At 37.4% G+C, this 27,926-nt stretch overlaps 1 protein-coding gene across 12 annotated transcripts in view; it reads right to left on the reverse strand.

The window, feature by feature from the left end:
* Positions 1 to 674: 674 nt before the first annotated feature.
* Positions 675 to 27,926, reverse strand: part of Cip4 (formin-binding protein 1-like Cip4) — a 39,880-nt gene continuing 12,628 nt past the window's right edge. Inside the window, exons 1-11 of one of the 12 annotated variants that reach the window (XM_068293738.1) lie at positions 21,165 to 21,282; positions 12,066 to 12,181; positions 9,392 to 9,442; positions 8,232 to 8,376; positions 7,695 to 8,164; positions 7,446 to 7,632; positions 6,419 to 6,445; positions 4,518 to 4,867; positions 4,327 to 4,461; positions 3,387 to 3,553; positions 675 to 3,318 (exon numbers count right to left, since the gene is read on the reverse strand). In XM_068293738.1, coding sequence (XP_068149839.1) covers positions 3,155 to 3,318; positions 3,387 to 3,553; positions 4,327 to 4,461; positions 4,518 to 4,867; positions 6,419 to 6,445; positions 7,446 to 7,632; positions 7,695 to 8,164; positions 8,232 to 8,376; positions 9,392 to 9,442; positions 12,066 to 12,181; positions 21,165 to 21,272 — 1,920 coding nt within the window. In that variant the 5' untranslated portion in view covers positions 21,273 to 21,282 and the 3' untranslated portion in view covers positions 675 to 3,154. Of the gene's footprint in view, positions 3,319 to 3,386; positions 3,554 to 4,326; positions 4,462 to 4,517; positions 4,868 to 6,418; positions 6,455 to 7,445; positions 7,633 to 7,694; positions 8,165 to 8,231; positions 8,377 to 9,391; positions 9,443 to 12,065; positions 12,182 to 21,164; positions 21,283 to 27,926 lie in introns of those variants that run through there. The other 11 variants (XM_068293744.1, XM_068293742.1, XM_068293737.1 and 8 more) reach the window with 11 other exon arrangements.

Below are 27,926 nucleotides of genomic sequence, written 5' to 3' on the forward strand. Positions count from 1 at the left end.
GGACTTTTTTAAGTATGACAAAATAGGAAATATCCCGCGAGTCATTTGAAGGATCAGGACGAGAGTGATGTCATAAAACTCCAAACATTGAGGACTATAGCAGGTGCAAAGGACATTCCGATAGTCCTGCGGAGAGTTGAGATTTTAAGGAATTTGTAGTTTTCTCCAGATTTTTTCATCCTTTGCTTTAATTTGGGACTTGGAAAAAATTGCAAGTTAAAAAACAGAAAAGTGCTAATAACTCGGCAGTTTTAAGGATGAGAGGGATGTCCTTATGGCAGGTGGAAGTCCTTGTTTGTGCGCGTCAACTGACATTACCATGTCCTGGAATGTCCTTAAAATATCTGGAAAAAAGGACCTTTTCGGAAAATTTCATATCCTGCATCCTTAGACGACCCTAAGTTTTTTTGATGCCAATCGACAGAGATCATCAAGGACTTTCCAGGAAACCATGTCCTTTCGTCCTGCGCCAGGATTTGTGGGTTCTAGAGCTAAAAAACACAAAAAAGGATAATATTCCCGATGCCATATCTCGGCAGGATATTGGTCGAATTTGACAGGCAACCCTTACTATTCCTAGTAGACACCTTTGCTACACTTTTCTTTTGTAGCCATCCGACTGACATATTTGCTACTCCCAAGGACCAAAAGAAAAAAAAAAACAAACTTATTGATTTACTTTATTTCATTTAATTATAAGTCATTTATTATTATTTTGCTGATTGACCACTTCGAACAAATGAAATGACGCCATTTGTCACATTATCCAAAAAACTGTTTTCTTTCCATTAGATGTAAACATTTTTTATCTCTCGTTACATATATGTATGTATGTATGTATATAAGTATGCCTGTGTTTCGATTTAATTATAAATTAAATTTTGCTTTCGATTTTATTTCTGATAAATTTAAGAATTTTGGAATTTCTTTTATTTTTTGTTGCCCTCGCACTATGATTAGTTCATCATTCTTTTACATTGTTTATATTTAGATTTAACATAAGAAAAAAATATGTATTTATTTATATATATATATTTATATATATATATATTTCTGTGTATATATGGATATATGTATATATATTCATCAGTTATCATTTTTATGCACAACTTAAACGCTAAATCATCGAGCGCTTTCACTCAATTTATGAAAATTACAAAAATTAAAAAAAAAAACCATATAATAGAATACAAATACATAATGATAATGGTAATTATAAAGATCTAAGAGAGGAAGAAGAGAACCAAACTAAAAAACTAATTCACTCGCCTGGTCAATCGATCGGTCAATTGATCTAACACTTTACTATTTGCCATCAGTTGCAGTACTTTCTCCCTTTCTTTCCTTTTTGATTTTAGTTTATCAGCACATATATACTATACACATACATATGTATGTATGCTTAGGTAAAATGTATCCAATTACATATATAGTATTTATAAATAAATGTATTACAAAGTGGCGTTGAATCCAACAAATTTTGCAGCGCCGCCCGGCTTTGCTCTTCATTTCACTGACTTACAAGTTTTAAATGTTGCTCGACTTAAAGCATACACATACAGATAAATTGTGAGGGGGGATCGGGTGTAGGACCTGTCGGTCTGTGTGTATGTGTGTGTGTGTCTAAGTGGATAATGTACAAGGCAAATAAAAGCAAATACAAAATAATAGAAATACATTTATAGATACATTTAAATATGTATATCTCGTAAATAGTAGAATTATAAAATAAGAATTAAGTTTAAGTTTAATGTATAGTGTGTATGTGTGTGTGTGTTTGTGTGTGTGTTTGATTTCTTTCTTTTTTGTTTTTGTTTTGTTTTAAATATACAATTGTTGCTATATTTTATGTAGTGAATCATCCACATATATAAAACCAAGCAAGCGTGTTCCATTGCCATAACTCTTGCTATATATAATAACATATATTATTATAATCTTGAATTGGTTGGTTGATTGATTGATTAATTGGTGGTAATGTTAATGCGTGTGTGTGTACGTGTGTGTATGTGTGTGTGTTTCTGTAAAGGAAGTTTCATTTTCACAATAATCTTTGCATATTTACCAAGCTTTTAGAAGTTTCTTTTAGCACTTAAATGCAGTCTGCGGCTTTTCTACAGCTCAGTGTTTGAAAAGTGGCAGATGCAAATGAAGTCAATATAAAATGTGTATAAAAACTATAGATAGTTTATGGGATGTATACTGAATTCCTTTGGATTGTTATGCACAAAATATATCATTATATTAATATATGCAAATAATTTTCCTTTACTAGTCTAACGCTTTCAGTTCAAAAGTTGCATATACTTTTTATCACTTTTCTTAGTAGTTTTAATGGCATAACATTACTCCGGAATTGAGTATAATCCGTAAAAGCATATATGTATACGTATACATATGTACGTACTAATGAAAACATAATGATTAACTGAAGAGAAATTATTTCTTGCATTTCAATGATTTTACTTTTTGTAATATTGAATTTTCATGTCTTGTTCACTTAGTTGAAGTGTCATTTATATGTATGTATGTAAATGTTATGTTCCATATAAGTATGTAGGTAGTATATATATATATACGTTTGCATGTATGTATATAAATAGGTGTATTATCATGATTGTTAAAATTTGTGATTTCTTCTTCTGTTTCTTTGTTTTTAGTGAATTTCGGTTGCGAAGAGAAGAGGAGGGGAAAACGTTACGTTTCTTTACGGTGCTTACAATTAGGTGAGGTCGGCTTTTAGGTGCATATTATATGACTATATAGTATAGATTTAGTATGATATCGTTTTTGCATAACCTTTTCGTTTTTGTGTGTAAAATCAAAGTAAATATACAAAGTATATATGTTTAGAAAAAGTGTAAAAATTTTAAACTTAGCTTAAGTCAAAAAATGTACATGGTTGTGCGTAGTGTGAGTGTGTGTGGGTGTGAATGTGTCTGTGAGAGGTGGAGGTATGTATGTCTCTCTCTCTCTGTGTGTGTGTGTGTGTGTGTATGGCTGTTCAATTAAGAACACAAAGTTATGACAAAAGTACACAAGAATTAAAATAAAAAAAAAAATTATAAGTGAATGGAAACATATGCAAATGTTTGCTGAGTAGTTAACATTTAGTAGATCTCGTCATCTCATCGAATTCTTATTCAATTTAAGCCTAAGCAAAGAGCGTGCACTCAATATAGCTAGTGGGCACAAATCCCTCGTCCCAGCCATTGGAATTGTTAGCTCGTCGTACTCGCGTCCATCCGTCGCCTTGATCAATTTCAATTACTTGCAGCTCCTCGCCCTCATTCATCGGTATGCTGCCTTCGCTGGTGGCTAGGGGGAGACGGAGAGAATTAGAGAGAATTAATATAGAATCAGAATAAACCGTATTGCTTACTCACCTTCGAAGGGATATAGAGCTCGACATGTGCCCAATGGTTGAAGCGTTTCCACTTCTGTTTCGTAATACGCATCCTCGCCGATGGCATTCTCATTGGCACTGCCCTGCCCCGAACCTGGTAGCGATGTATGCGATGTGCCCAGACCACTTTCGGGACTAGCCGAACTGCTGGATTTCACCATGGAAAAGGCAAACGGAAACGAAATATTTGAAGAAGTTGCAATTTCAACATTATTAAGTGTTATTATGTTTGGTGTAGAGCAAAAACAAAAACAAAAGAGAACTTAAGAGACCAAAGAAAATAAAGAAAATTATAATGATATTAGCTTTCGATTCAAAGACTTTTTGCAGCTCGTCTATATATGAGTTTGTCCATTCTTGACCACATCGATTAGATAGAGATGCATATAGAGAATACAACCTCTAATCAATGCTAAGAGTCTGTCAATACGAGCCGAAATAAATTCATTAGTAACTTAAGTTTACAAGCTGCAAATAGTCTTTTTAGAAAACTTTCAAAACAAAACAAATCGAAAAAGTAATTTTGTTTCCTTTAGGCATATTGTGGACTTATTTCGGGCACTTTTTGTTTAAATACATAACAATTGCAATTCGTTGATGATCGTTGGAATGTGATAGAGAATTGTATTGAAATGGAAAACCAACACCGCAAAAACAGAAAATAAAAACAATGCCACACACCGAATGCAAAATGCAAATGGAAACTTAATAAATAGCAATGACAAAATCAAAAATCTTTTGTATCGATCATAAAATGAATCTACATACAAATGTAGTAATGGTAAAAATAAGGACAAAGCTAAAGCTAAACGTCAATGCAATGATAATGATAATAGAGAAAGAGATACAGAGAGAGAGAGAGCGAGAGAGATGTATGTAGGTGTATTATATAAACATTGAACGTAGACTTATGAGTGTACCCGTTATTGTTATTATTATGCCCATTTTGAATTTGCGCCACATTATCCTCAGAATCTGACCTGCTTAAGCTGCCAGCATCGTCGGGCTGATCATCGCCATCATCATGATGATCATCGGCGCTGCCATTGGAATGTCTGTAAAGATGTAAAACGATTAGATGGATATGTATGTGTGTATATATAGCACATACCTCGATGCTCTGTGCCCGTTTTGTAGTTGATTTCGATTCGCTTGCGGGCTATTATTTGCCGTCTGCAATTGATTTGCCTTATCCAAATAGCCTTGATATTTCTTTAAATCGATTTTTAGCTTTTCCAATTTGTGCTCGGATTCGTTAAGTTGTCCCTCAACGGTCATCGGATTGCCCAGCGATGAGTTCGCCTCATAGACGATTTTCATTTTCATTAGGCCATCACGAGCGTTCGTCTCTTGGGCAATTTTCTGTTGCAATTCGGCGATCTTGGCCTGCAGTTTTTTGCGTCTCTGATTTGGTGGCAAATCGCTAAAGTCCTCCTTTTGCCCGTCAGCCGTTAGAGAGTTCTGTCAACATAAAATCGATTAATTTCAGAATCCATAGTGACTAAATGTACATATATACATATATAGCATATATACTTATTTGTATATATAGAGTTATTTTAGACGACAAATGCAACGAGTACGTATACAAATCAAGACAAAAGTAGCACGCCTTACGCAGTGATTAGAATAGAAGACACAAAGATAAAGAGACATAGACAAAATAAAAAGAAGAACACAACAAAACACAAAGGAAAATCATATAAAACAAACAGATATAAAACGAGAGCTTTGCTTTAACCTAATGCCCCGTTTTCACAAAATCAAGCACACATTAAAAACAATCAAAAAGAAAACCTGTTCTATCCGTATAAGAACAGGTTATCTCGAATTATTATGTGAATGATAATGGCGAACGAACAAACGAATGAATAATTCGGAAAATATTTAATATACATACTTAAATCATAATACGGCATGCTTATAAACTGAACTGAACAATAAGCAAATCATAATCAAACAAAATTATAGCAAATGTGTGAGTGTGCTCTGCTTTAGCTTGATGCTAACTAACTATATTTAACGATTTCAATATGTTAATAGATCGATCATAATTATTATTGTGAATAAACATAAATCCATTCACAGTTGGTTGCGTCAAAAATAACGATTTCGATTCCAAGGAAAGGTAAAAGTAAAAGTTTCAATCTGGATTTGAAAAGGTTTTTGTTATATGGCAAAGGAATCTTATTCACAGACTTTTTTATACCATGCACCCATGGGGTGAAATGCTATATTAAAGTCGCCAAAATGTATGTAACAGACAGAAGGAAGCTTCTCCGACCCCATAAAGTCCGTCCGTATGAACACCTAGATCTTGCAGACTGTAAAAGCTAGAGCTACTAAATTTGGTATGTATGTGAAAATGCATTTGTTTACTAAAATTGAAATATTTGCTTTACTGGTACATGGTATACCTAAGTCGGCGAGACGACTTACTTACTTCATTTGTTTTTAAAAGTTAACTAACTAACTTATTATTTGTTATTTTCTTTGTCGTTTTTATTGTTTTCCATTTGACATCACATATGACTCAAAATAACGGGAAAAATATTGAGTGCTTTGAATATACATAAACTAACAAGTGATGAAAACTGACTTTACATAACATACTATAGAAGATCCAGTGATCTAGATAGATATATCAGAATTTCTACTTGTTTGCTGTTTAGTTTTAAATATACATAGATTAAAAAGAAACCTGGAAATCAGTAAATAGCGTTTATTTTTGGCACAACCAAAAGTTATGTTGGTAATACTCATTGCAAGTGAAATGCTGAATATCGATTTAAATAAGATTTAGTTAATATGAATAAATGTTTGTTGAAATGTTCGTTTGCAGTTTGGATTTTGCTAGTTGTGATTTCAGTGTTAGGATTTTTAGTGTTTAGTGATTTGTTGATTGATTTGGTTATTGTTAAAACAAATAATTACAGTTAAGTAGGTATCATTAGGCTATGCTTAGTTAGAAATAGTTAGTTAGTAAAGAAGCTGGGGAATATTTCATCATACCTTCATTGTGATACAGGCTTCAATTATCTGCCTTTGCTATTTATTTGTATGATAATTGGCAGCAAATTGATTTAGTATTTCATTTATATAGTTTATATATATGGGGTTTTATATATATATATATATTTTTTAAATTTGTATCACATTAGTCCGTTTGTGTTGGGTGTGTGTGTGTGTGTGAGGTGTGTGTTTGTGTTGGGTGTGTGTGAGTGTTAAAAGCAGAAAAATTGAAAGGCAACAGAAAGAAATCAAGAATTAATTCAATTAATACGTGTTATATACATATAGACAATAAGCTTCAGTTTTCTCAATTTTTAGTTCATTTTGCGAACAAAAAGGAAAAGCTTGCGAATTTATTAATGTTTGTTTTCGATTTCATGTTAAAACATTTAGCACAGCAAAGAAACAGTCACAATTCGTATGCACTTTTGTTAAGATTTGTTTTGAGAGTGAGTGAGAGTGTGATTGAATTGTATGTATAATGGAAATGGGGGAAATAGGGAAAATGGGGGTAATGGTAAATGGCATTTCTCGATCGATTCCGGTTAGTGGTAGTAGAAGTTACGAAACAACAAAAGAAACAACGGCCTGAACAGTGAGAGTGAGAGTGAGAGTCAGAGACAGACTGGGTACACTTGGTACTTACAGCAATCATTGAAATCAACGTCCATGTATTAAACATAAAATGTATTTAGATATATATAAATGATATTGAAACATAAGTAGAAGAAGAAAAGAGAAATAGAGACGGCATGAGTAATAAGAAAACTAAACAATTGATTTCACTTACGACTTAAAACTAAAATCAAATTGAAATTAAGAAAAACACACATAGAAAAGCATTTTAAATCAAATGGAGGCAAGTGCTTTAAAATCACATCAATATAATGGTCAGTGCTATGGAAACGGAGAGAAACATGGGAGTTTTGGCAGGAGGGCGGGATCAGAAGAGAGTGGACAACTAATCAAAAGAAGGAGTTCAACCACCATCCGTTCAGCCATCCAATCGATCAAAGATTTATCTCACCTTAGTGCTGCCGAATAAACTAAAGATGCCCACACGTTTCTTAATCTTGTTCGCACTAATTGTACCCTTGACAGTCAAGAGATGTGAGGTGGAATTGCTGTATGTTGAATCCTGTACAGCATCCGGATCAAGTTTCGATAGATCCTCAAATGGTATATCTGTAGGTGGTGTGAAACCCGATTGATATCTGCGAGAATAAGAGAGTCAACTTTTAGTACACTTTCGAGTAGGAAATTTCCATAAACTCACCGCTCTATGACTTTGAAGGAATCCTCCTTCTCGTTTATCGATTCACCAGCCTTGACCATACCCTCCATACACCTGGCTATAATGGGCGCCACAGATGACTCAACATCGGCTGCTCCGATGATGAATTCTCTTATGCCACGCGTACGTTTCTCATCCAGCTCTTGCAGGCGATTGAAGACGGCGGGCAAAAGGATAGTAAAGTGCTGTTGCTGCAGATTATTCGTCTTCTGCAATTGATTGGCGTACTCGTTCTTGGCATCGTCCGATTGTTGAATCTTCGATGTCATAATGGTCTTGTAGCGTTCCACTTCCGCACGACTCAGATTTAAATCCATATCGGCTTTCTTATAGTTATCCACAGCCTTCTCTGAATCACGATAGGCCTTCTCATAGTTACGCTTGGCGCGATCCAGCGAGGATAGTTGCGTTGTGAGATTTTGTTGCAGGTTGCCACCCTCAGCTAGGCATCTCTGTACATAGGAAGGCATTTTTCATACATTCATATTCGAATTTGCATGAAGGTTATTTCTCACTCACCTTACGATCCTCACGCAATTGCTTTGATAGCAATGTCATGCCTTGTATAGTCTGGAGCAGCAGGGTCTCTGATACCACCTCACGTTGTCCGGCCAAATCGCCCACTTCCTTGAGAACATTGCGAATCGCTTGCGTCGATGTAAATCTGTGACCAAACAAAGAGACAAGAGACAAGCATGTGAATAAATTCTCGTCTACGCCTCAACCCACATATTTTCACGCCTAAAGAGTACATGTACACTGGGAGAAATATCTACAGACATATGTATGTACTATATGTACTTAAAAAGAGTGTATCCTTTTAACTGAGAAACTCTTAAGTTGACTATTTTTTTGTTTCGAGTGTATGCATTCAAGTGGATTTATGGTTGGTCTTATTGACAGAGTTGGACACGCGCTTTTGTGACGCGCATTGAATGAACGCCCACGCGACTTCATCGGACTCGGTATGTCTCTGGCTCAATATATGGGTCTCAAGTCCAGAGACCATGCATAAATTTATGGATTTTACAACTCTATAAGGCATACAAATACGTCGCTTGGCATTTCATTACCAACTCTTCAACTTGGCCACAAGGCTATCCTACACATGAAGCTCTAAAGCTATGGCTTCATTGTCATATTAGACTCATATGCCACGGCATACCATATGCCAGGCAGGGCCAATTTGTTGTTTGCCTCATTGGCACTCTATTTGCGGGCCATGATGTCAGGGCACACTTGGAAAGTATGATGGTTTTCGTTTGGTTTGGTTTTCTTTGGCTTGCCATGTTGAGGGCGGGCCAGATCCATCATGTAATTAAAAACTGTGATTCTCGAAGAGACCACACATTGAGCTAGTTCTCTTCAGATTTAGCTCGACTAGACTGTGATATAACCAAGTGGCATTTGCAAATTAAATGATGGCACAGACACGCACAATTACACATCAAGTCATATGAGATCGGGGGCTCTCAACGAACGACTATACGCCGCGGCGTGGCAATTGAAGAGTACGTCAATCCACTTAGCACTTTGCTAACATCTATGGCAAACAAAACAGTTTCAATTATGGATAATTTTCCAAAAGATTTAACAAACTTTTTTAAGCAATAAGTGAAAACTTTTGTTTTGTTTTGGGTCTAAGACTTTTTTGTGTTGGTTTTTATTTTGTTGCTTACTCATTGTCTTCCTCCTCCTTCTTTTTGGGCTGATAATTTTTTACTAAGCGCCTGCAATGAGAGGAAAAACAAAAACGAAAGAAATGTATTAGAAAAACAACAACATGGCATTAGTGAAACTTTGCTTATAAATAGAAAGAAAAAATAATAGTAGATAATAATAATAATAGGAGCATTTGCATTAAACACGAGACTTTTCATTTTGCCATTGCCAAAGCCAAACTGGAGCGGGAGCGGCAGTCGGAGCTGGAGTTGGAGCTTGGAGCACGCAAAGAGATTTCACTTGATGTTAAAGTAAAGTACAAGAGTGTGCATATTTAATATACATAAGTTTGTATTTCTTTTTTCTTTCTGTGGTCTAGTTAGCTGGGTGGCTGGGAATCTCTTGCAACTCCAAAAAGTAAACTCAACTTTTGCGGCGTAATGATAAAGTCATTAAAAAACGAGCCAACGAGAAACAGTAGCTTCAAGTCATATCGGAGAGGCCACAGTTCAGTTCAGCAGCCAGCAGCAGAGTCGCAGTCGGTTAGTCAGTCAGTCATTATGTGTTAGCAAAGTCTCAACTCATTGTGGGAATCCAACTGACATAGCATAGCTGGCAGACAGCAGTGGGAAACCGATAGCCAACCATGATGAGTTCCCAACACCTTGGCCGGGGCGGCCGGCTCGGCAAAACAGCAGTGGTGGAGCACTGGTGGGGCTGGTGGTGAAGCCACAATAATCTTTCAAGTAAATTAAACAATTATGACGACCAAGAGACAGTCAGAGCCATCAGCTTGCAGGCTTGGGGAGCTCTGGCAAATGGGTAACCCTAGCCTAATCACATTAAATCACTCGTCATCTAAGAGCGGCTAAAGGGAGAGACAAGAAGAGATCGGACACACACACACACACACACACACACACACACACACACACACACACACACACACAATGTTCCCAAATGCGTCGGTGTCGCGTGTCAATTGCGTGGGGCAGGTCGTGGTCAGCTCATGTTTATTTTGGTGTCACTCAATTGTGCAATTTACAACCTCATGATGATGAAAGACCATCACGATAATCATGGTAATGGTGATGATGATGATAATGATGATGATGTGGACAGCAGTAGCTCTGAGGGTTGAAGTTATAAAATTCTTGCCCCAAATAGGTGTGGCTCAGCACATTCTTGGTTCAGAGAGAGAGAGAGAAAAGTAAACAGTGGACATAGGAAAACATTTACAATTAGCCATTTATTACACTGTCCTACAAACAAACTGAGGGTTTGCCAAGACGGGGGCGATAAGTAAAGTATGTATAGTCATTTATCTTCCACAAAATATGCCATGATGTCATTCACATAGTACATAAGTGAATCAGAGCAATGTTTGTGGATTACATGCATTTCCCAAGATATTTCTGCACTAAACTCTTATCACTTTCCGACATAGAATAATAAGAATGTTCCGAGGAGTGTTTTCTGTGTTTAATTGAGTAGAAAGATGCAAACTAAGAGACGATTTCTAAGCATGTTTCCTTTGTTAAGTGCTTAAAGTCTTTTCAATTGAATTATGTTGCCCAGTGTATGATGGGGTATTAAGGCAATTACGTCTTATTGTTTTGGCTCCAAGGCCTCGTCTTGCCTTGTCTTGACTTGGCAGCCGCTCATATGAAATGTCAGTCGAGTTCAGTTTTGGTTTAAACTATATTATTATCATTTTATACAGGAACAAGCACAAGAGAAGGAGCGATCGAACCCAATGGAACCATTCACTCTTGGCCAACAACAACAACAACAAGTGTCTCTAGTGGACGACCTTGTGCTTATTTCTATATACATATATATTTCTTACATTAATGAGAATTTTACTTCCATAAAACAACAACGGAATTTTGTTGGCGTTGTAAGGAATTTTTGGCAGCTGCAAAAAACAATTTTAATAAAATGGAAAAATGAGGAGAATAAAAAAAAAAAACAGCTAGCCACCACCACATGACATGCCGTGCTCCATGCCGAATGGGTGAGGCTTTGGCGAACAACAAACAAAAAACCAAGCAAACAATCTAAAGAATAATCGAAATATATATTCCTACATATATTTAATTGGCTGGTTGTGACTATAAACCGATATGGTATTGGCGCCAATCAATTATAAAACGAAAACGCCAAACTAAAGAAAAAACCAAATGTCTTAAACAATTTATTAACCAATTGAAGGGGCAAATCAAAGGCCTAAATTGTCTTTAAGCCATAAAACTAAATAAAAACTTATTAAATAATATCACAAGTCAATATCAAATTATCGATTGCAACTATCGGGATCATAAAATATAAGTCAAATATATATATATAAATCACTTGAGCATGATTCAACTTTAACTAGTTGGAAAAGTTTGAAATGAGATTAAAATTTTATAGCATATAGTAAATAATGATTCATCGGTATTGCGGGAAGTACTGAAGTATTTCTTATCGAATAACGATGCCAAGGCTAATCCAAATCTAACAGGGGCAAAAGACGCCTTATTATCAATCTATTAACGAGTTTTTTTTTATCCAGAAACAAAATAAAATAATTTCTAATGCAAGAGATGACAAATTTACGACTCCTCTCAATCCTAGAGTCGTGACTTGTCATCCTTGGATGAATGGACTTAATGAATATTTGCAATGAAATGTCATTTAAAAACTCACCTTAATTTGCCGGCATATTCCGTTTCTATGGCTGCACGATCCCTTAGAAGATTGCATAATTTATCTAAGGCGTCGATGCCTTTGTTTGTGTGATTTGATAGATTTTCATTCTGATCCTGTAAATAGACATATGAAATGGATTAGTGCGAATTATTCTATCCACTCTTCGAGTCATTGGCATTAGGGGATATAGGAGAATAAATAAGCCTTAATGCATTTGACATTGAGCCAACACACGAATGCCTTTATCTGGCCAGCAAAATCTAGGCCAGAAAAAAAAAAACGTAAAGAGAATTATAATCTAATTTTTTAATTAGCCGCCGAAGTAGAAACTGCGTAGTGGCATGCCACAAAGAAGAAACAAATGTCGAGAGTGTGCGCTATATATGATAAAGATCATATAATTATATAAACACACACACACACAAACTGTAAATGACGATATGAGATATATTTTGCGTTTCAGGCAAACAAAATTAAATGATGATGAATCCAAAATCACTTAGAGGTGGCCATATTGAGCTATGTCCAATAAGAGAAGGATGGGGGGAGGATCGCTACTAGTTAACCATAATTTAACACAAAAATTAAATGAAATTCATTCATTAATTTACCGTTGACACAAATATGGGCAACTTCCTCCGAAACAACAATCGTTTATGTATTTCTATTTGTTATTATGTCATAACACTCGGCATTATTACCTTTCTGCGGCCCCATCCCCTTCCCCTTCCCCATCGGCTTCCTCTCGGCCACGGCCAATACAGTTCCAAAGTCTTTCTCTAATTTGCAACACTTTTCAATATACGATTTGTCAATAGGCAAGCAAACCGAAGCATAATCAAAACAAACTGCGTTTGCTCCACTTATTTTCACTCTTTATTTTTTTTGCTTTTTGTATTTTTTGCGCGCACACACGCATTTAAGTGAAATGGAGGGAAAGACAACATCAAAAGACACTACCGAACGGTTGATCAGTTAGTCGATCAGTTGGTCGGATCAGTTGGTTGTTTGGTAGGTCTGTCTGTCTGTCGGTCTGTCATCTAGGCTGCCAATCACGCCCACAAGACGACGCAATGCCTCGACGCAATCTTTGCCAGCAAATAAATTAAATGCAAAACTCCAAGCCAGACCATGCCAACAGCTTGATGCCCTTCCCTTTCCTTGAAGATACAACTTTGATCAACTTAAACGATGTAGCCCTCCTCTTGGTTAGGGTATAAAAGCAAAACAAAACCAGGTAACAACAACAACAAATGGCAAAAGCAACCCAATTTGCATGAGATACTCAACGAGGTCTCCCCGCACACCCCCTCACTCCCCACAACACTTACGCTCTCACACTATTTTTTTGTTTTTTTTGTTGTTTTGGGCTCTCAAGAAAATTAACATCAATTATGTAATGAAACCCAGTTGTGATCATGGCCTAAACAATTTTTGAGCGGCAACAAATTGTTTGAAAAATTTACGTTTTTGAGGTCTTCTTCTCTTAATGTCTGTTGCTATTGCCGATTCGTTTTGCCAGCCATGTTTAACAAGGTTGCCAAATTGCTTTCTGTGATCAATGATCAATGAAATTTGGCAACATTACGTTAGACCAGACCCATTAATTGAATACAATTTGTGAAATAACATTTGGTATACAGTTTTTAGTCTTTGTATTCAATTAATAGAATTCACTTACGTCACAGGCAAGGAGAAGTTGAGTTAGAGGGAGGAAACTTTCACCCCACTCTATTACGCTTCTCTTATAAGCCAGGCCAAAGGTGTGGCAACAACAACAACAACACATTTTTGTGGTAAAACAAAATAATCAACTAAAATGGTGGAGAAACAACAAGCAAAATGTCATGCCACACACACGTGTGTAGTGTGTCTGTGTGTGTGGGGGAGTAGGTTGAAGCTGCCACAGAAAATAATTGAGTTGCAAAACATGCTGCAAGCGTCAGCAGGCGGCTGCTTCAACTGCAGTAACCATTCGGCGGTCTTTCAGAGGCAAAACTACTTTGCCATGCATAATGATTCGTACCTATCCGATCCGACTTTGACTCCATGTGGATTTGGATGTGGATTTAGATGTGGGTGGGTGGCCAGGCAATGTGTGCCACCAACTAGGCCTATAAACTCTGCCTGTCACTCGCCTCGAAACCCATATTGCATAAAGCCAATTGAGTGGCAACTAAACCCCCAAGTGCCTTTCAATCAAATTCATTTATTTGCCTACCCTTCCTCTTTCTTTCTCGCACCCCTCTCTCTTCACCACTGTGTGTGTGTGTGTGTGTGTGTGTGTGTGTGTGTGTGTTTGCTTGCGCAACATCCTTGCAAGCGGGAAACTGTTTTTCCAATTGACCAACTTATAAGTATCATGATGCTGAATGAGTGATTAAATGGCATGAAATGGCTAGCTAAAAAGTGGCCAACCGAGTAAGTGTCTGTGTGTGGCTCAGAGAGTGTTGTTGTGGCAGGAAAGTTGCTATTAGCGCCATTGATTTATATAAATATATAATTGATAATTCATTCATTCATATTGATTAGCAGATCATGCAAGTGGAAAGACATTTGCAAGTTGAGAAATCTATGTGGTTAGCCAGTTAGTTAGGTGAGAATGGCATGGAATGGAATGTCTCGTCGATCTGTGGCGAGGGTTACCATTGATACGGCTTTGAGGAACTTATCTGCAAAACAGACTTTCTTTCCAAGGTAACACAAACGAAGATTTCTTAATAACTATAGATATTTGTGCTTGATGATTTCCTCATTCCATTTGATTTATATAATAATAAAATAATGATTAGATTATGCTAGAGAAAGAAGAAGAAAAAAGACTGCATCTCAATGAAATGAAATGCTTCACACGCACACCCTGTCATATTGGTTGACATTGATAGACGACTCTGGAGGTTATTTTGCCGACACCCAGTCAGTGAGAGGATGGGGGAGAAACGGGAGGCTAGAGGAGGAAGATCGGATCGCATAGTTAACCTTGACCGCAGAGCGAGAGAGATCAGCAGCAAGCAAATGATTCGCGAGTCGGCTAAAAAAGGCAAGCCAGACGATACCATCCATGCCCATAGCAGGCCGACCGACCTCTCTGTCACTCCATTCGATTCCATTCCAAGTCGTGGCGAGGTGAGGTGAGGTGACGGCAAGACTTGCCGGCCGGCAGTCAGTCAGTTAAACAGTCTGTCGCTCTGGCGTTCAGCATAAAAGGAATGAAAACTAAATGAACATCAGAGGGTTTAAAATTGGCATGACAGCTGCGGCGCACTGCAGCGAAAAAAAAAAAGCAGCTTCCCAAAAGCAGTAGGAGATTCGAGGGAGATGACGCCGGGAGCACGTGACGCAGCATCATCATCCAGCCTCCGACATGCCTTTGCCAGATGGGCCAGGTTAGTGACACCAGCTAAAGCAGTAGATGATAATGATGATGAAGAGACTCGGAGACGAAAAATGAAGCCAGCATCTTCATCTCTTATTACACACATATTCGAAGACAGCATTTAAATATTATTTATTCACACACACAGTGTAAAAGAGAGAGAGAGAGAGAGGTGGGTTTGGGAAGCGGAGATTAATGTCCGGCAAATGACCGAGAAAAAAAAACGCCAAACTAACAAGCTGGCCAATAAATCATGGCGAAAGTTTTCTCGAAAAATGTCAACCAGGCAAAAAAGTTATTAGTAAAAACCAATCCCAAACCCTCGATAAATGGTATTGGCTTTCACTCAAACATTCAGTCAGTCAGTCACTCAATCAATCCACCAGCAAACCATCAGCTCGACCAACCACTAGCCACTCTAGCCGCTGCTACCTTAACTTGTCGTCGTCCATCAAAAACAATCAACGAAAATGTAGCAATCAGAATCTAAAGACAACAATCATTTTTGAACACTTTCGAAAGACAAACAAAACGCATAAAGAAAACACAGCGACAACAACAAACACCGTGACAACAAAAGTCCATAAAGAAATTAATAAAATGCCAGAGAGAGACAGCGAGAGACAGAGAGAGAGAGGGGCAAAGAGTGGGAGTGAGAAAATGCTAGTAATAATAATAATAATAATAAGTAAACACGACAAAACAGTTTTCATGTCGTGTAAATAGAGACCCAAAAATCAAAGAGTGTTCAATTCGATTGAAAATCGCTGATTGTGTCGATGGAGCGGCAGCAATCAATATGGAATTAAACACAACATATAATATATCAAGGGCCGAGGTCTGCCACTGGGTCAAGATTGAACACTGAAGACCACAAGAGAGAGAGAGAGAGAGAGAGAGACTGACTGAGTGAGTCGGTCGATCGATTGATTGATTGATTAAAATCCAACCAAAGAATTGTGTGTGTGTTGAATGTTTTCCAGCCCCTTCCCCCCAACAGTGGATCAGTATCAACAAAATCATGATCACAATCAATATGTAAATATATTAAATATATAGTTATGGTTTCACTTTAGTGATTTACTATACCTACCTATGTATATATCATATATGTATGGAAAAAACTATTACGCCAATATTCGATCTCTAGTTTCAAAACCTTTCCAAGTATTGATTCATTTCCGTACCACTGTGCGTCATTGTTGTTATTGTTGTTGTTGTTGGCTTTTCATTAATTTAATCTTGTATTTTGATTCGATTCTTCATTGCTCGTGACATTTGATCAACACCAATAACACGAAAAATGCAGCCGCAATCGAAATGAATTTGGAACGGGGACATAGACAGGGACAGAGACTCCGGACTGAGGAGGAAGTGTCGCTGCCGCCGTTTCGTTTATCAATCTGGGGGAGAATTTCTGTCTTAACCGCAAGATCGGTTGACAGTTTTAATTTTCAATATATCCATCTCTTTATATCAAAACGATGAGGATGAGGCTAGACTGAAGTCTCACAGGGCGGCATAGTTAACCGCAGTAGTTTAAGGGGCAAATCAAACGTTGCGCAACTTGTGGCAAATAAAAAGCAAAACGGTGAATGGGAAAATCTTTTAACAAATTCAAAGTGATGATGGCCATAGCCGAAATGCTGTCAATTGTTTGTCTTTTTATGTAATATTAGTGACTGCAACTGCATCGGCAACGGCAACGGCAACGGCAGCCAATGCCAAGCCGAGGGTGTCAATTGAAGCATGGCATGCCCCTGCTTCCGATCCCTACCCCAGTCTTTGGGCTCTGGGTACACTATGGGTTCCTGTTTGCATTACAATTGTCGGCATCAGGCGGTGGCTCTGGTTCACTCGACCAGAAACGTTGGCTTCCTTTTGGCTGGCTTGCTTGTTGTTGGCATGGCTTTTGTTTTAATGGTTAAGCCGCCAGAGACCCAGTTCGAACAAACGACCGACTAACCAACCAACCAACAAGCTAACCAAACTGGCTAACTTGGCTAACTGCGCTGCCGCTGCCACCTCTAGGCAATAACAAACAGAAAGAAAGAAAAAATAAAACTGGGTAACAGGTGCAACAGCGGCAGCAGTTGCGGGGTTCACACAAACGATTTTGTTACTGCGGTTTTTTTTTCGAAGCCATAGGCTAGTTTAGTTAGATGCCACGGACCGACCACCGACGGGGGAGAGACGCCTCGAAGCGACCAAAGCATTCCATGCTAATTATAATGCACTCAAAGGAAAACAAAACCAAAAAAACAAAAACTAATGGTAAACAGAGAAATGCAATACCCAAACTACTTTAAAAGTAATTATCCGGACAAGTATGTTTTTTTGTTACCCCATAACTAAATCCATATCAAATGCCTAAAATGTGGCTTATCTCTTACGCTTTCACAGTTTGTCGGAAATCTAAATATAAAACGAAACTAAAATAAAAGTTATTCTTTATGGATCACTAGGTCAGCTCTAACCAAGTCTTGAGTTGAGTCAAATCCAGAGGAGAACTCTACTTTAAGATGCTGCTATTTCATTTTAATTCAGTCAGAGATTTGTGAAATTGAAACAAAGTAGTCCAAAGTAATTGATTTTTTATAATCTATAAAAACTTCTCTAGTCAAAAAACTATGTCGGCTGACTTAGCTTCGTGGAACTAACTTAATCTGCAACAAGAACTACCACCCAAAGGCTTTAATCAATTCAGTAATTCTTGGTAATTATTTACTGATGAAATAATGTTCTTCGGTTTTATATTTTCTCTCTTCTTTTTCTTCTTCAATTTGAATTGTGTGTGGTTTGTTTTCTTGTTCTCATTTTGTGGTGGTATCGCAAAATTTCCGTTTTGCCTTGTGAAAAATTGTCGCAATGTGCTGCAGCATTCGGATGATGATGAGCTCAAGACACGGAGAGAGAGAGAGAAAAAAAAAGAACAAAAACAAAGTGGAAGGAGGGAATCAGGGAAGTTCCGCACTGCACGCGCTATTATCTGCAACGGACGTGGTGGCACGCAAACAAAAAGAAGTGCCACAACTCGGAGGCGACGACTTGCCTCCTGATAAGCGCCCTAGAATGGTATGCTACAGAATGGAATGCAATGGAATGATGGAAATGCTGCTATCGACAACAGAAGTTGACCGCCCGGCATGACTGTTCGCTGCTGCCTGCCTGCACCCAGTTGACATTTAGATGACTAAAAAATAACAAAAAAAAAAAAAAAAAACTATAGTTGGGCCTTGGATGGACAAATTGACATTGCCCCCCATGTGTGTGTTTATGTGTTTTGTGTGTGTGTGTGTGTGTTTGTGCATGAGGGGCGGAATACCACGCCCCGTGATGTTAATGTTTTTGCATGACAACGCCGCTTAGCGGCAACAACAACAACAACAACAACAACAACAACAGCAGCAGCAGCAGCGGTGGCGGCGCCTTTGTTTTGACTATAAAAATGTTATACTCATGATGAGTTGGTCGCTTGTCAGTCAATCCATATGGTGAGTAAAAGCACTCACTAAAGAGTCAGAGTCGAAGGCAGGTCAGGTTCATTCACCTTTAACCTCCCCCCTATCACACTCTCCCGGTTTCTCCCTTTTGCATGCAAGTCTACACGCAACCAAATGCAATTTGCCAGCTGAAAATTCTTCATTTCGTTTTCGTTTACAAGTTTTCTTTGATTTTCGCACCTTTGAAGGGTTGTGGGCTGGAAAATAGAATTAAGTTGAAAGAAAACGAAGAAGAGGAAGAGAATCGAAAACCTATTCTCGCCTGACCTGACCTCATTTTGGGTCTATTTATAAGCAGCTTTTTTCGTATTGTTATTGTTGTTGTTCTTCTCTGTTGTTATTTGCACATTTTCAGTTAATTTGTTGTAACGATTTTTCCGCCTCACAGAGACCCATTCATTCAGACAGTCATTCAGTCACTCAACGTCTCAGTCCCCCACCGCCTACTCTACTCTATATTTGCATACCCTCACACATGCGAGGGTTACCCAAAAAGTTGTAGTCTTCCAACCCAGCATGAGGAGTTTATCTCTTCTTACCCACTATTCTTTTTTTCTCTCAAGTGTTCAAAGGTGGCTAATACAGTGGCATTTAATCAACGACGACCTTCGCGAAATGCGTCACTAAAACTCGTCACGTCACGATAATTTCAATGCTTTAATTTGCATATGCCAATTCCCATCTCAACATGAAGTCATGCGATAAATTGTTTTTAGTATCCGAATTTTCGTTCTTTCTCATAGTTTTTCATTTAGAGAAAATCTCGTTAGAATGACCTTATTAAGGCCATCAGTTTTGTTTAGATACTTTTCGGTTAACCCTCGTGAGGTCTTGTTTGTTATTTGTCTTTGCCTTCCTTTTTCCATGTATTTTATCAGTCACTCAACATCAGTAACAACAGCAACATTTCTTGTTGTTGTTGTTGTTGCTGTTGCGTTGAATGTGGCCAAAATTGGCACATTAACCCATTGCTAACCGAACGATTTTGCCTGTCAGTGACTATTGATTAAATAACTTTGCCATTTTCTAACCAAAATCGATCGATATTACATTATATTGAGGTTACCCTCAAATCCAATTACTGGAATTCTTTGTAAACACGAATTGTGTGATAATTATTTAACATGTATAAAATGTGCAATAAATTTGCAAATGAACAAATCAAATGACGCCTTTTCACAGTTACTAAAAATGTGGAAAATCTAGAAAAGAAAATAAAAAGCAAAACAAAGCTGCTAATCTCGTCGAGACGGTAACATGATCTTGGCTCGAAGAAGAAGCTTACGATAAACAGGAAGCATAAAAAAACATTAGGCCAAAAAAAAGAGAGAAAAAAAACCATGGAAGATGTGAAAAATGCTAGATACAATATACATACATACATGTCGTGTGTTAACCGTTAACACACACACACACATAGTCACTCACATACACATGAGAGAGTCAGCGTTTAGAAAAAAAAGCGTAATCATAAAAATACTTGAGCCACATCGTTTATTTGAACTTTAACTTTCAGCAACCGCAAACCAGAAGCAACAACCCATCAAGACAGAAGCCAGATGAACAGCGAGACAGACAGACAGACAAAAAAGACCGAACAGCGGTTGGTCAAGAAGCAACTCAAATTGTTATTAGAGATGGTCGACTACCTTTTAGACTAATGCCAAAGGCACGAGGAATAAACCTAAAACGGGCTTTACTAAGTTTTAATTGAAATGAAAAGTACAAAAATGTTAGCCAAATGAAAAAAAAAGGCAACAAGATCGAACTGTGACTTACAAATTTTTCATTTCGCACTCTTTTTATGGTGTCTCAGCATGTTCTCTTTTCGAATCTTGATATATTTAGTTTTATATTACATTATATCCACTTACATTAGATGGAATCTTAAACTCGTATCACGATGCCATCAATAGATTGATATGGTCCCAAACAATCTGTGTGAATTGATTGCATTTTATTATGCAAAAGGTGCAAAATGGGAATACAGAAACCGAAACGAAAAATCAAATCACATTTAAACGGCGACATTTAATTGCAAACTGGTTGCGGCACAACTGCGGAACTCAAGCAATATAGTAAGCAATATATATCTGTCTATGCATGGTTAATGGTTAACCACCTGCGGGACAGTTCTTGTAAATGTTGCAACCAGATGGGGCAAGACAAGACTGAAGTAAAGAGCTGAGTCGAGTGGAGAGTCGATCTAACACTCACCAAAAATTCCACATGCCAATCCTCCTTGTTGTTGTGTTGGTCCAAAAGTGCCGTTGCCGTTGAATAGGCGCTGCGAGCAGCATTTAAATAGCCAAACAGGCAGTTCATGCTGAAAGCCAGAAACGAACTAATTGACCAACTGACAGCTTCACCAAGCCGACAGCGGCAAAGTGGTCCAAAAAATCATTTACCAGAATGCTCAAAAGAATGTGTGTGAATCTGTGTGGAACGATAAGCCAAGAATTCGTGAGAGAATCCATTAAATTACCCAATTCACATAAGAGTTTATCAGCAAAGAATTAAGCTCACCAAAATAGAGTATTTGCCAAGTCGTGGTAGTGCCAAAAAACAAAAACATCATTGCAGAGATTGCCCAAGTAACCTCGAAACGTGCCAAATGCAAAAACTAGTGCATGGGATCAACAGTAAAAATCAAACAATCATGGCTCATTAGAGGGCCAAAATGAGTGAATTGAATAAGAGGGAAGTTGGTCAGACAAAAGCAAGTCTAATATACTTCCGGTTAAAAACTGATCCATGCTATATATGTACATATGTAAAAGTATACATACAACTATAGCATATCAGTGTATATACTTACATATATATAAAAAAAGTGGAGAATTGGTTATCTTGGGTCTTGAAGCGCCATTCAAGTTAATTTGCTCCAATTATGAAAATGCTCATGTGCTCATTAAACTTAATTGAGAGAGCTGGCAACCAAGACGACGAAACTATATGATGCTGAAGTATATAAAAAAAAAAAAAACACAAGATAAAAAACAAAAGCCATCAAACAGATGCCTTTGGATGGACATGGCAACGGGCAGTGTGGTTGGTTCGTTCATTTTATGTCTATGAGGAAGAGATTGAGCCACTTGACAGAAAATAGTCACACTTGTCTAGGCTAAGCTTCAATTTCATATGCAAAATGGACATTCAAATGACCAGTTCGACTTGCAAATACCCAGCAAAGAAACGCAAAGGGGGACAGATTCACAGTATAATTTTGTTACTTGCTAAGATACTAATCTAACCTCCATCTCGAAATAATTGCAGGGTATGGGAGCCCATAAGAACTTCCGTTTTGATGCACAATTTGAAATGATAATCACTTACATCTAACTCTATATCAGGCCTGAAGCCTAGAGACAAGACACGATGCAGGGTAAAGATATAGTCTACAAGAAATTGAACCAACGGCAGGTCATGCTTATTCTTGTAATATAATTTTTGTTGTTCTTTTTGCAGGTAAATTTCGCCATGAAAGTTTAATTTTTCTAGCCCGACTAGTAGTAGTTGTAGAAGTAGAAACAGCAGCAGCCGTGTGAGACGTCGTCATGTCGTAAAGTTGAAAGCAAAAAGAGCTATAAATTCGCAGCCACATTCTTTTGGTCGCAGCAGCAGCCAAAGTCACCGAACAGGTTGAACTACTTTGGCTAAAAACGATGTGCAGCAACAAATCTGGGCGGAGGAATGGCAGAAGAGGAGTTAACTTGGCTAGGTAGGGGTTGTATCCGAGTTAAGAAGCCCGGACATTTCTACGCATATACACACACACACACACACATACATACATACATATATAGTAAATGCAACCAAAATGACTGACCAGAATCGACCAATTGGATAAGGCAAAGACAGCCTATATGGAGCTAACTACTAAGCGAGCTTGGCTGGAAGTCTATGTCGTTCGGTCTATGAGCTGATATCTATAAATAGTTTTATGTGTTTGCAGCTCTTATCAAGTTGCAACAAGAGTTTCGCTTTTTTCCACCATCCGACCCATCCAACAACAGCAGCAACAACAACAACAATGTGACCACAACAAAAATCTGTTGCATTTCCGTTGCTTGTCTAAGAAACAACAACATGAGCACTACAACAACAAAATGCAACTCTTTTTTTCTGTTGATGTTTTGTTATTTGTATTTTTATTTTTTTTTTTTTAACTAGAGCAAAAGCCAAACAACATTTTCCAAGTAAGTCATTTCTCATGCTCTCATGTTATTTCTTCTCCATTACTTTCAGTGCCGGGATCATGAAGCGCGGTACGATACGAGTCTCAAGCTGCCCCCACCCCTGCCAATCCGCCCATACTCCTCCTCTCCTTCTACTATTACTGGTCCTCAACTTATCATTAATCTTATGAGCATTGCAACTAGAGAAGATGACAGTAGCGGATTAATAGGTGGCTACAGTTAATTTGTTGTCTTTGTAATGAATTTATTTTAAGATGACATTAATTTTAAGTATAGAGAATAATCTGAATTATAAACTTATGAGTGGAAGTAATTGTATTAAGATTATCTTTGTTTCATATGGAGAATGATTTTATTATTAAATTAAAGTATAGTAAGTAATAATAAAAACCAAACCACAATAAACTTAATTTCTTAATCTAATTGTGTTTAATTTTAGAATGGAATTGTGTGGAAGAGGGAAATCTATAACAAATTTAATGGTTAAACCGCCACTGGCAGATATTACAATATACAGATACATATACATATGTAACTTTGTATGTATGTATGTATGTATCTGCATAGATCTTTATATGTACACAAATTGTTGTTGTTGTTGTGGCTTGTAATTAAAATTTCTCACATATATATTTACATACACACACTCACACACACAGGCACGCTCGTTTTGATTATACGATAGGTTCGTGGAAAACAAGGTGGCAATTATAAAGCTAAAGTGGTGGGAGGGGGAGGTGAGGTGGGGATTCGGGATTAATGCAAATACCTGGAATATATCATAATAGAAAAACAAACTTACAGATTCTGAGGGAGTGGGGAGTGGGTGGGGAGTAATGGGAGCGGCAAGAAATGATTCTCTCACACGCTTCACAGTAAATAAACAAAAGAACAAAAATTCTTCAAAATGCTTTGAAAAACAGAAGAAACTACGAAAGACGAAAGAAGAAGAAGAAAAAAACCGATGACGACCAACTGAACATAACTTTCGCTACCATTTCCCGGGTTTTCCCCTGCTTCTTTCGTTTTTTAATTTAATGGTGTTTTTCTTCTATTTTTTCGCTATTTTTATTTGTAGATAATTATTCTCTTGTTTATTTATGAGCCATGAAAATGCACCCAGCAGGGGGAAAATGTGCAGTGAAAAAAATTTATCAACTTCCTTAAGCATTGGCTTCCGATCTTGTGGGTGCTGTACTTGGGGCCCCTCCCTCCTCCTCCTTCTTCATTCACCTCATCCTCCTCCAACTTGGAGTGCTCGCTAGCCAGCCTGCCTGACTGTCTGTGTCTCCTTCTTAGAGTCAACGGGGCGTATGCGCAATAAATTAAATGCAAGTCAACTCAAAAGTCAATTAATAACAAACAGAGACCAAGCTACAACAACAACAAAGACAACTGGCTTCATGTTGGGACAGCACATAGCTAAGAGAGAGAGACAGAGAGACAAGAGGCTGGAAGAGCTGATTGTCCGATACAACATCAACTCTGACGTCACAAATACCTTCTCAAGTCCCTCACTGACCAGTTCAGTTCAAAAGGTTAAATTGGGCACGCCATGCAACGTGAGAGACTTTTCGTTTTCCCTCTTTCTTCGACTCAGACCAACTCTGATGTAAGCAATAAACAGGCCAACAAAATTATTATCAAATCAAATTATCAAAAATATAAATAAAAACCACCTAAGACGGAAGCAATAATATAATAACAGATACATATTGATTAATGGTCCCTTTACAAGAAGAGATTTACGTTTTTTCAATATTCATATAAATTCTCTCATGATTCTTTCAGATTTAATTCTTCCTTTAAAGTATCGTAGATCAATCGAAACGACAACAATTGCTTCCTTTGATTCCTCATCATTTCTTATCACTGATTGAACCGACGCGTTGTTCTTTATGGCTCTATTCAATTCGATTCCCACTACATCAAAAGACTCCACTCCGCAATAAAGACTTCTCGACGAAATCGCAGTTCAAGTCAATGTCAATTTCAAAGGCAATTGCTTAGACAAAGTCCGAGTGCAGAAATATCCCCCGACCGACCCTCCATTCAAACATCTGAACAATTGCAGGCTACCAGCCCCATTCAACCATTCCAGCTATCCAACCAAATGATTTCAATTAACCAAGTGAAAAGAAAATAGAAGGCAGAATCACAAATCTGCAAAAACAAAAGCTGCAATTCAATGGAACAGAACAGCTGCGATGCCTTAGCCATAGAACAAACAATCAGCAAAACATTGTCTAGTGGATAAGGTAACTCCAATGCGCCGAAGTGCCACTACCCTACAGGTGAAGTGATCAACTCGAGTGGACTGGACTGAAATGAATTGAGGCTAACAAATATATACACCTCGACTGTACAACTGATTCATAACTATATCTTTTCCTTAATATAATCTAGAAACCTATAGCTTAATGATTGCTGCATTAATTTCAAAATTAGAATACCCTTAGCAAGAGTATATCAATTGACCACGTGCCAGTTAGTCCGCAATTTGAAAATAAACGTAAATTCGTATTGAAATTGAGCCTCGATATAGAGTCAGACTGCCAGACAGACAGATATGGACAAAGACAGCGCCATGAAGGGAAAGAGAAAGGGAGGGAAATGTCCATCAAACAGCCGCAAAAGTGAAAATCTAAACCAAACTGAATTCTGGTTTCAATTGCTCTCGCGGTTGAGTGCCATTGTTTAGACCAAGATTTTAGCTCTGGTTCCAGCTGCTTGACGACGCTAAACGATCTAGAGTAGGTAGATATACATAGGTAGGCAGTAGGTAGGAAGATAGATAGTAATAGGGAATCGAGAGCGGGTCGGGTGGGCAAGTATGGAGTTATGCCGGGTGAACGGAGAAGCGAATCGTGAAAAGCTGGGGAAGTTGCAATTACAACTCAAAAGTTAAACGAGTTTTATTTTGCCAGTCAGTTAGTCACTCAGCCAGCCAGCCAGCCAGCCAGCCAGCCAGCCAGCCAGCCAGCCAGCCAGTTAGTTAGTTAGTTATTCAGTCAGTCAGTCTGGGTTGTGTCTATTGTTTTAGCAATTTTTCTGTGAGATTTTTTCTCTCTTTATTTTCGTTATACGTTATAAGTATGGACCAGGAGGCCGCCTCCGCTCTGTCCATGTTCGGATGGAAAATTGAAAAATTTCATAACAAGTGTTGCCAAATGTTTTTAAATTAAGCAAAATAAAATCATAAAGCAATAATTTAACAACGTTTTATTTTCATCCATAGACTTGTGTGTGTTGAATCATTTTGCGTGGGCGAAATCTGTGCAGAAAAACAACAGCAAAAACAACAACAATAGAGAGAAAGACAAAATACACACATTTTATTTCTCGAGTGGTTTTTGGTTTTTTTTTTTTTTGAAAATTTTCCAAGTGCTTTTTGTTATCTACCTTCTCTTTCTCTCTGTGTGTAAATTTTCTTGTTTATATTTTTAGCTTATTTGTATAGATTTTTCACATATTTTTGGTTGCTTTTAAGAGAAACAGAGACAGGAGGCACAGAGATAGAGATAGAGAGAGAGCGACAGAGAGGCAGCGAGAAAAAGCGGGCTAACTAACAATATCAAATAGAACCCGTTCGAAATGCATTTACAGTTAAATGCATAAACCGTTAAGAAGATTCTCTTTGTCTCCTTCTCTCTGTATGTTAATTGACTCGAAACGATATCACAAATGCATTAAATTGACATTCTCGAATTGTGTATACTCTTGCCAAACCGACTCATGACGACTCTCGAAAGGCTAGGACGCTTTAGTGATCTCCAACTAGGCTTTAATTCCTTCTATCATTTATTAAATATGTGGCCACAACCTTGCCTAACATAAACTTAAACTATGGTCAAAGAAAATGCTATCTTTTTATCGATCGATATTTATGTCATGTATGTCATGGAAAATTTTCATACTAATCTCAAGAGTACTTGGATAACATTTGATGATCCAACAGGTGGTAGCTTTTGTTTATTGTTTGATCCCTTTTCATTATATTTAAATGACACATTTTTGTTTGCTTGTTACATCTAAGGGAAAGAGGGAGAGGAAACAGTTTTCACTTTCGCAAATTAACAAAAGAATCTTCAAAAAGAAATCAACAAAATTTTGATTGTGTTTCTTGTTTGAGTGAAAGATGAACCGGTTTATCGATTTGTTTAGAAAATTATGAAAGACTTTTCAATAGAATAACTAAATAAAAAGTTTGAATAGTTAAGGGGAGGGGAGCGACAACAACAAACAGGTGAAGACAAAATAAAAAATAAAAAAAACAAATAAATGCAGTCAAACAATAGATGAAAAATGCAAATTGACTTTGACGAGTTGGTTTATTTTTGTTGGTTTTTTTTTTTCATTTTTTATGATTTGTAATGTTAATTAATGCTGATGAGACGAGACTTCATTAGTCAGCAACGAACCAAGTCGAAATGAGACGAGACAATAAAGAGAATGCATAAGCATATGTATGTATGTGTGTATACATATATTTTGTAGATAGTATATGTATTTAGTTTCATGTATGTTCATTTGAAAACCGAAAGTGGCTAAATGAAATGCGGAAATGGACATAATAAAATGAGAATTATGAACGCAATGCGTTTAAAAAATACAAATTGATTCATTTTCAATTCGCTGCACAAACGCAATACTCATATATAGTCAGCCATGTATTTACATTCACACACACACACACACACGCAGAAAACTCATATTGATTTAAAAGTAAAAGTAACCAGCTGCTTGCCCAAAACCAAAGCGAACAAAAAAAAGGGAAAAC

This window comes from Drosophila tropicalis, unplaced genomic scaffold (assembly GCF_018151085.1).
Source record: "Drosophila tropicalis isolate 14030-0801.00 unplaced genomic scaffold, ASM1815108v1 contig_805, whole genome shotgun sequence".
In the NCBI taxonomy this organism is placed as follows: Eukaryota; Metazoa; Arthropoda; class Insecta; order Diptera; family Drosophilidae; genus Drosophila; species Drosophila tropicalis.